At 39.8% G+C, this 10,641-nt stretch overlaps 1 protein-coding gene across 1 annotated transcript in view; it reads right to left on the minus strand.

The window, feature by feature from the left end:
• LOC127519175 (secretin receptor) overlaps positions 1–9,819 on the minus strand; it is a 24,834-nt gene extending 15,015 nt beyond the window's left edge. Inside the window, exons 1-3 of the mRNA XM_051906702.1 lie at positions 9,564–9,819; positions 8,496–8,610; positions 565–660 (exon numbers count right to left, since the gene is read on the minus strand). Coding sequence (XP_051762662.1) covers positions 565–660; positions 8,496–8,610; positions 9,564–9,626 — 274 coding nt within the window. The 5' untranslated portion in view covers positions 9,627–9,819. The remainder of the gene's footprint in view (positions 1–564; positions 661–8,495; positions 8,611–9,563) is intronic.
• Between the last annotated feature and the right edge of the window lie 822 nt (positions 9,820–10,641).

Raw genomic sequence — 10,641 nt, forward strand, 5'->3', positions numbered from 1 at the left:
GCTGTGAAATCTGCACTGATTTTAATTAAGTGAACATAAGAATAACTGGTAAAACTTTGGTATGGGGAACACATATTCACGATTAACTATGACTTTTAATTTACTGCTTATTAATAGTTAGTAAGGTAGTTGTTGTAGTGTTTGAGTTTAGGTATGGGGTAGGATTTAGGCATGCAGAACATGGTCATGCAGAAGAAGGCATTAATATGTACTTTATAAGTACTAATAAACAGCCAATATCCTAGTAATATGCATGCTAATAAGCAACTAGTTAAAAGTGAGAATTGTCCCCATACTAAGGTGTTAACGATTTACTTTTAATAACTTTTATATTTTTAATATTATTTCAAGATAAACACTTATGGACTGAAGCAACTTAGGTTTACTTGATTATCCATACGTCATATTTTATAAAATTTAATTTTTCTTTTTGGCCATATAAATATCAGCATCTGCACCAAACTGCATATTTTTGCTCAGTTTGGGCCACTGAATCAGGCTTTATTGGGTTAAAGATATAAAATTCATGAAGGCTTGTCAGTGAAAACCTAGAATGCACCTGACCTTTGACCCGAAGGAAACTGGGGCATGGGCGCGACACAGTCTCTCCCACTTCAGCATGAGGCCAACAGTTCAGATCATCCCATAAAGCACTGCAACCTGTTCAGAGGGAACATAATTAGGAGCAAATCTAGGAGTTTATATATATTAAAATAGTAAGAAGTTGTCATTAAATCAGATGTGCCAGAGGAAACATATTAGCCTACATGGAGGAGGCGGGGGGCTTTGAATATTTTTATGGACAGTGGAAATTTTGCCAAAAATTTAGAGATGAAATTAGGGGTGACCAATGTCCATACTTTTAGCCATATGGTGCACCTGATTCATTAGTACTGTTAAATTACATCACCAAATTAATATTCATAAGCTAGACCCTTTGTTTATGTAGTAGCCTTTCAGATTGTTCATTCACCCCTGACCCCTGCTAATCAGGTAAGATTAGAGGATTACTCTTTACCGTTTGCAATCAAATGCAATCTTTTTCTGTTCATGCACTTGTTACTTCTCTCTCTCTTTCTCTGAATGGCACCGTCTCACCGTCCTTTAGCCCTTTTTGCTGTCTCTCCTTCCCTGTCTGATGAATGGCAGGAAAAGTTGCGCAGTGTTGTAAATGTTTCTCTTGGTACTTTTTCCAATGAAATACGGAGAGGAGAGTTTGTGAGGAGCAAAAGAGATCTGTTCAGCGTTTTACTGTTATTGTGATGTGCCTGTGTTGACAGGCCTGTATTGACTGCTTCCTGTGTATGTAAAGGATGGACAATATTTTGAGAAAGAATTTCTGTTAACAGAGTGAGAAACTTTAAGCCCTTTTCACACTGACAGTTTTATTGTTGTAGGTCTGAGAGCGGCCAAGTATTGGTCGTTCCTACTGATGGACGAGTGTTCCAGAAATCACGTTATGTGACATACCGGGGTTAGTTCATGGGTAAGTAGTTGAATGGTAGTATGAGTAATAGAATAATTATTATAGAACACTCCGTGACGGCCACACGTCACTGGGAACCCACTTTATTTGGACCAACTTGCTCCTCAGAATCACAACCTGTAAGTATGATATAATTATTATAGAAAATATATACATCAAAATATATAGTTTTGTGTTATATATTGTGTAGGTCTAACCGGCTAACTCACATTATTACTGCCTTGCTGAAATACTTCTGCTAATCAGCTGTGGGCCACTATTACCTAAACTTGTGTTCATTAATGCAGATTGTCTGTTGTTCTTACTACTCTGAGTAATGATAAAGGATGGAGCAAGATTTGTTTTACAAACTTTAATGTTACATCAGTCATTCACGTTAGTGCTGTTATTGATACAGTGAATGATGCAGTTCCCACATTTGCACTGCAATAAATTAGAAATATACACAACAGTTTGTTGATGGACATACACTTGATAATGCTGATGGTGAGGAATTACAGTTGTAACATCTCATAATGTACATCAAACTGAGTAGCGTATCACTAAGAAATATCATGCTCAAGTCATCCTTGCGATGGAGGTTTGGGTTGAATAACTAGTTCTTCCAATGTTTCATCATCGGACTCGCGCTCGGATTGATATGGTAAAATCGACGCCATTGTTACTGTCTTTACAAAATGTACAAATCGCTGGGGACCGAGGAAGCCTCTGGAGCTGAAGTTCAGTTATGGTAATGAGCGTTTTGTTTCTGTACGTGCTGTAAGCGGTAGACCAATCACAACAGACTGGGCCATCTGACTAATCAGAGCAGAGCAGGCTCACGTAAAGGAGGGATTTAGAGAGACTGAATCATCGGCTGAGTCGTTTGAAAATCACTGAAAAATGTGGTGATGTGCAATATATATTATGAGAAAATGAAAGCGTTTTTGACCTTTGCTGCATGTAAACCTGTTGTAGGAGACAAAATTAAACAAAATTAAAAACCTTTAAAATATCATAATAGGGGCACTTTAAGCTTTACAACTCAAAAATGATAAAGTGCTTTTCTTCCAGGCAATCGATTTCCATGGGTTTTCTAGGTAAAGTCACTTTATTGCAATTTACCTATTACCAGCCTATGGTGTACATTGACCTACTGTGAACAACATCTACTTTGTAGTTGTTGCTGAGACTGGAAGAGTTTGTTTCGTGTTGTCGACATGTTGAGAAGACACTGTTCCCTTTCGAGGGAACTCAGTGCTGTGTCTGATTGTTGACACTATGGGAATGTTTCTACGTGACCAGTCTCTGAAGCACAATGTATTACTCCTCTTACCCCAGACATCGGTCTCAAAAGGTTCATACCCCTTTCAGACCATATGGCTGTGTGGCAACTTCTGCCAAATGGGTTTACAGGATCCAGTTTCAATCTTGTCCCCCTCATTTCAAAAAGGCCATAGAAAGTCCTCTTCCCAAAAGGAAATCAGGCTATTACAGCCAGCACTTTTTGGTTCCCAAGAAGGATGGGGGGTTGAGGCCAATCTTGGATTTACATCATCTGAAGTGTACTAACACTAAAGGTTATTGTGTCTCAAATCAGGTCAGAGGCCTGGTTTGTCACAATGGCTTTAAAAGACGTATACTTCCATATATCCATCCTTCCCCAGCACAAGACGTTCTTCAGGTTCGCTTTTGGGGGCAAAGCTTACCAATATCGGGTTCTTCCTTTTGGCCTAGTCTTATCAGCATGCACCTTCACGAAGTGCATGGATGCATCTCGGCTCCTTTGCGATACCAGGGCATTTGTGTACTCAATTACATTGACGACTGGTTAATTTTAGGCCAGTCCAAGGAGATGGCGGTTCGACATTAAGATGTCGTTCTTGCCCCCATAAGGTGCCTGAGTTGGTCATCATCTCAGGGGTCAACATGTTCTTGTCTGGTCAGACAATATATCGGCAGTCTCTTACATAAATCGCCTAAGCGGTCAGTGTTCGACCCTCTTTTAATGTATGGATCTTTCAACTGAGGTTGTTGAGAACATCTTAAGTGCTAGGGCTCCATTCACAAGGAAACTGTATGTTTTTTCCCCATGTGGTGCAAAGAACATCACCTAGACCCAGTTAACTGCCCTCTTGGTACAGTGCTGGAGTTCTTGAAAGACCGCTTTTCTGCTGGGTTGACCCCATTCACAGTTAAGGTGTATGTGGCGGCCATTTCTGCTAGCGACATACCAATTGGTGGTGCATCCCTGGGGAGGCACCCTTTGGTATCTCGTTTCCTAAAGGGAAGCGAGATGTCTTAGGCCTTTTTGCTGGTCTAGAGTTCCTTCTTGGGACCTTGCTATTGTCCTGGAAGGTATGACTAGGGCACCTTTTGAACCTCTTGAGTCTTAAGGTGGCTTTTCTATTACTTCTCTAAAGAGAGTAGGGGGTTTGCAGGCCCTGTAGGTTGCCTCCTCCTGCTTAAAATTTGCTCCAGGTGGAGTCAAATCTATTTATGTTCCAAAGGCGATCAGAACAATTGTTTGTCATTCAGCCAATCAGAAGCAGATGACGTTCAATGCAGGCACCATTTTACAGTCATGTGACGCATAATTTAATGTCACATGATTATCAGCAGCCTATAAGATCAGTGTGATTTTACTTGTGCTTCAGAGACCGGTCATGTGGAAGTGTTCCCAAAGCATCAACAACCAGACATAGCGTCTCATTCCCTACTCAGGGGACCAGGGTTGAAGTCGTAACCCGAGATGTTTTCTGCACTTCCAATGCATGAGGACTTGGGCTGGAATTGATACAGTAAAACCGACACCATCATTACTGTTCGTATCACTGTGTATTAGGGCTGTGAATCTTTGGGTAGACAGCGAATTGATTCGATTCACAATTCAAAGGTGTTCGATTCGATGCAAGAACGATTTTTGAAATTCAGAACAATTTGATTCGAGACAATTCACATTAAAATTCGATGCGATTTGATTAATTCGATTCAATTCTGCATTTTTATATGCATTCATTAGGGTTATTGAAATGCTTTCCCCAATGTGTCTTAGTCAGGGTGCGAACTACACAGCGGCTTTAAGGAGGTCAGAGAGTAAGAAAAAACAACCTTTTGTCCATTGTTAATGTAAGTTCATGTTAGTTCTTAATGAAGCTCCATAACTTTATTTTAATAGCTTAAAAAATTGGCATTTGCATAAGCCAAAATTTTAAAAGGCTTTAAAAGTATTGTTAGTTCATGTTAACTATAGTGCAGGATAGTGTTAATGGCTACACAACCTTATTAAAGTGTTCCAGGTATACTAATGCTTACATGGAGAGACTAACTTAGAATATCATGCACTTTCCCAACTAATCCTAAACTAACTTTTCTTCATGGAAGAGTTATAAAGCCTTCTTTGTTCTCTTTATACGGAACATTTTCCTTATGGTGATTCTGAAAGAAAACGCGCTGGGTTTCTACTGTTGCTATAGGAATGAACACAACTTTAATGCGCATCTGATTGATAGATAAACCGTGCTCTTATTTCAGTGTTGTTAATGTTGTAAGTACAGTATCTCACAGAAGTAAGTACACCCCTCACATTTTTGTAAATATTTTATTATATCTTTTCATGTGACAACACTGAAGAAATGACACTTTGCTACAATGTAAAGTAGTACAGCTTGTATAACAGTGTAAATTTGCTGTCCCCTCAAAATAACTCAACACACAGCCATTAATGTCTAAACCGCTGGCCACAAAAGTGAGTACACCCCTAAGTAAAAATGTCCAAATTGGGCCCAATTAGCCATTTTCTCTCCCCGGTGTCATGCGACTTGTTAGTGTTACAAGGTCTCAGGTGTGAATGGGGAGCAGGTGTGTTAAATTTGGTGTTATCGCTCTCACTCTCTCATACTGGTCACTGGAAGTTCAACATGGCACCTCATGGCAAAGAACTCTCTGAGGATCTGAAAAAGAGAATTGTTGCTCTACATAAAGATGGCGTAGGCTATAAGAAGATTGCCAAGACTCTGAAACTGAGCTGCAGCACGGTGGCCAAGACCATACAGTGGTTTAACAGGACAGGTTCCACTCAGAACAGGCCTCGTCATGGTCGACCAAAGAAGTTGAGTGCACATGCTCAGCGCCATATCCAGAGGTTGTGTTTGGGAAATAGACGTATGAGTGCTGCCAGCATTGCTGCAGAGGTTGAAGGGGTGGGGGGTCAGCCTGTCAGTGCTCAGATCATACGCCGCACACTGCATCAAATTGGTCTGCATGGCTGTCGTCCCGGAAGGAAGCCTCTTCTAAAGATGATCCACAAGAAAGCCCACTAACACAAACAGTTTGCTGAAGACAAGCAGACTAAGGACATGGATTACTGGAACCATGTCCTGTGGTCTGATGAGACCAAGATAAACTTATTTGGTTCAGATGGTGTAAAGCGTGTGTGGCGGCAACCAGGTGAGGAGTACAAAGCCAAGTGTGTCTTGCCTACAGTCAGGCATGGTGGTGGGAGTGTCATGGTCTGGGGCTGCATGAGTGCTGCCGGCACTGGGGAGCTACAGTTCACTGAGGGAACCATGAATGCCAACAGAGCATGATCCCCTCCATTCAGAGACCGGGCCGCAGGGCAGTATTCCAACATGATAACGACCCCAAACACACCTCCAAGACGACCACTGCCCTGCTAAAGAAGCTGAGGGTACCTAAACCCTATTGAGCATCTGTGGGGCATCCTCAAACGTTAGGTGGAGGAGCGCAAGGTCTCTAACATCCACCAGCTTCGTGATGTCGTCATGGAGGAGTGGAAGAGGACTCCAGTGGCAGCCTGTGAAGCTCTGGTGAACTCCATGCCCAAGAGGGTTAAGGCAGTGCTGGAAAATAATGGTGGCCACACAAAATATTGACACTTTGGGCGATATTTGGACATTTTCACTTAGGGGTGTACTCACTTTTGTGGCCAGCGGTTTAGACATTAATGGCTGTGTGTTGAGTTATTTTGAGGGGACAGCAAATTTATACTGTTATACAAGCTGTACACTCACTACTTTACATTGTAGCAAAGTGTCATTTCTTCAGTGTTGTCACATGAAAAGATATAATAAAATATTTACAAAAATGTGAGGGGTGTACTCACTTCTGTGAGATACTGTATTTCAGCAATTTCCTTCGCACATTCAGTTTAACAACATTAAGTTAAATTTCATTTATCATTCATTGGAACTGTGCGTATGCATTTAGACACTTTATGTGTTTGCTCCGTCCATGCAATAAATGCGCGCCCTTGAATAAGCGGGGTTTTACTTTAACTGCTCAGGTAATGTCAATGGTATGACCCATTTCCATAAAACTTCAGTATTTTATCTCATAAAACAACGGTGACATTTCCATGCAATGAAAGCGTTTTATTTCAAGAGTAGTGACCACACAATGACTTGGCAGCTTAATCAATGGCCTGAGCGGTTTGACTCAGGACTATAGACTGTCATCTGCTCATAGGAATAGCAGTGGCCGTCCTGAGGAGAGCTTAAATGTGGGCTGCTCAAAACTGTTGATGAGAGCTGTGGACGGAGCGCGAGCACAATCCAGTGAAAGGCGGTAAAGAGTGCAGCACGTGTCTGTGAAGGAGAGCTGTGAGGGTGAATTACGGAGCACGTCTCCAATTCGCGCATGTAGTAATTTAATGTTTATTTATTTTGAAGCACTGAATCACGATTAATCTAATTCTTTTTTGCATTTTACATCGATTATCAACCGAAATGAACAATTCACTATTCAAAAAACATGTTTCAAGATCAATGCATATGCATCGCCAGGATTTGTAATCGATGCATCGAGAAAACGAGTGAATTGTTACACCCCTACTGTGTATAAAGTGCTGAGGAAGACCTGGAGCTGAAATTCAGATATGATAATGAGAGTTTGTTTTCCAAAATGTGCCGTAAGCAATCGACCAATCACAACAGACTGGACCATCTGACCAATAAGAGCAAAGCAGGCTCTCGGAAAGGCAGGCTTTAGAGAGACTGAATCCTTTATCAAACCATTTCAGACACTGAGAATTACTGTTACAATTCACAGTGTAATAATAGTAACAACAATAATGCTGTTCATATGAACGTTTATAAACTTAAATGATTGTGTTAAATTCATATAAGCAACGTTTAATTTGCTTGGATTCGGTGAGTCTGTTGCCAATAGATGTTCCAACTATATACAACTATATCAGGTGGCAGATTGTTCATTTGCTGTTTGTAGATTGTCATTGCTCATTTGCAGAAAGTTGCAGCATCGGCAACAGTCACAATTGTGTTATAATGCTTACAATTCCTGACACTTGCTCACAGTACGTTGAATTATTCTACATCTTGCCTACACTCAACTACAGTATCAGAGATGGATCATGTAAGCTCCACGTTCTTCACTCCTATTGGTAGTCACCATTGCTTCTCATTTGCACAAAGTTTTCTTAACTTTGACGTGTTGCTGGACACACCCACATTGCAAAACCATTGGTCGCTGTTGCTCATGTCACCATAAATCACAAACTCTCAATGATTCTCATATACTTCAGATTACTAGTCGCTCCAAATCACTGTACATGTAAACTGAGTATTAGACTTTATGATACTGTCACTTAAACACACACAGACAGACCCTCTCTCAACTGAAAATGTATCCTAAGTAGGCAATAGTTGTACCAGCATTAGACCAGCAATTGTGTGTGTACTCACTGCGCTGGAGGACGTAATATATATCTATAATCTGATAAGGGTGTGATTTATGGAATATGGAATATGGAGGCCGTTCTCTAAACTTCCCCCCAGATATCACATTACACCTCTTAGGAACACACATAAACACTTATCATTTTGTTTGTCCACATAAACGACAAGTATAAAGGGCATTGGGTGTCTTGATGTGTACGGAGCAGGCTTGTGGAAAACACTCTGGGCATATCGAAAATAGCTGCCCTCTATATGAACTCAATCTTCTCATTAGGTGTGTGTGTATGAGAGCGAGAGTGAATGTAATGGCTCGCCTTTGTGTGTGGACCCGGTCTCTGTCAGGTTCTCTTGATAGATGATGTTGTAGCAGTTTTCCTCCTCTCTGAGTAGCACGAATTCTAGATCACATTCTGGCGGAATGGCACACACCTTCACACACACACACACACACACACACACACACACTTATTTGTATCAAACATTACTTAACTACATTAGTTAACAGGAACTAACAAAGAACAATACTTCTACAGCTTTTATCAATCTTAGTTCATGTTAATCTAAACATTTATAGAGTTTGTGGGCTTTTAATGACTGTTAATATTAGTTAATGCACTGTGAACTAAATATTAACATGGACATTTGTATTAACTTACATTAACAAAGGTTCATAAAATGCTGTAAAATATATATATATATATATATATAGTTCATTGTTAATTAATGCATTAACTGTTGACAAATGAGAAAGTGTCAACAGTTGTCAACATTAAGTGTCAACATTAACCAAACAACTCAGAAAGCAAGGTTTCAAATAAAGATATATATTGTTGGTCCACTTTAGACATTCTTCTAAATATAAGTAACTTTGCAACTACATGTGAACTAACTCTCAGAGTATTAGTAGAGTATTAATAGATGTCAGGTTAGGGTTATTAGAAGTTGACATGTAGTTGCAAAGTTACTTATTGTTAATAAAATGTCTAAAGTGGACCATCGAAATTAAGTGTTACCAAAATACGTCCTATTTTGCTAATATTTTAGTAATAGCAAAAACATTAAAACGCAGTAAAGTCACACTAGCATACATTTAGCGTAATTGAGGTAGATTTTAACAAAGTCTGTTCTCAGGTTGTCACATGTTTTGTAATTTGATACCATTTATTAATCAAATATATATTGGTGAGAACAATAGTTTTTAAGTAATTTTTGTTGTTTCATGAACCGTTTTGCGTTTAAACAACTTACAACATTAACGTGACAACATGACCCTCTGTTAACTATAAAAGAACATTAAATAAACTTTATATCGTATAAAACATCTGCAGGACGTCACCTGTAGGTTATATCATGTTCAACATAGGCTACTGCTCTGAACTCACGTGAGAATAGACCTGAAGTAAAGCAGCGACAGCAACCAGGTGTAAAACGGCAGTAATCTTCATTTACAAATCTTCTGAACGCAGAACTCGACAACAACCCAATAATTTCTGTCTTCTGATGGAAAAATCTTAAGGCGCTCGGTCCCTCTGAAGGAAAGTTTCATCTCCTCTCGCGCATTCCTTGACGCTCGAGCGCAGTGAACAGACATGAATGTGCGCGCGGCGCGTCCGGTCAGCCTCAGCGCATGAACGACTGATGGTCTTTGCTGACATCTCCTCCAAACATCTATCTGACTATTAACTGCGCTCAGGTGCGCGCGACTCTCAGCACAACCTCTGATTCACTCCTAACTATCTGCTGAACTCAGTTATTGCGCACAAAGAAAATGTTATCATATAATCAGAAGTGTACTATATTAAGTGTACTAAATAACTAGATTTTTCTGAAGACAATGTAAAATGTACAACATTTTCTGAAGAAAATATGTTATCCTCCATAATGCCATGCAATTGCTAAGGTGTTCTGAATGAATTTCACACATTATGATTTGGTTGCTATGTGGTTGCTAAGGTGTTCACATTTTGATACTGGTTGCTATATCGTTTTTAGGTGGTTGCTAGGATATCTCCATAAATGGAATTATATGGGATATTTTTTTTATGTTTTTCAGAATAACATTGTACCCCATGACTTTCTTTGCATGGATAAAAAACAGACATTTTGCTCCTGTGTTTCATTAAATAAATGCATACATGTATGGAATGGAATTTGCATTTTCGCTTTACATTTCACAAATAATAGAGTACCTCAGAAATTACGTGTTTTTGTAGACCAACCCGGAAGTTAGCGGAGCACGAGTTCCCTCGATCGAAAGTGTGGCACAAGTGTAAAGAAAAGACATAAACGGAAGTTGATTTTTGATGATTAAACGGGTCATTTAATTGTAACGTGAGTGGAGTTTGCTGGTGTCCGCCATCTTATGTAAATTGTCTGCCGCTGTGGTTTAGGGTTACCAACAACTTAAACAAGGTGAAATGCTTGCCTATGAAACCAAACAGTCCTAAAATGTGACATAAG

The sequence above is a fragment of the Ctenopharyngodon idella genome, chromosome 9, assembly GCF_019924925.1.
Source record: "Ctenopharyngodon idella isolate HZGC_01 chromosome 9, HZGC01, whole genome shotgun sequence".
NCBI classification, from domain to species: Eukaryota; Metazoa; Chordata; class Actinopteri; order Cypriniformes; family Xenocyprididae; genus Ctenopharyngodon; species Ctenopharyngodon idella.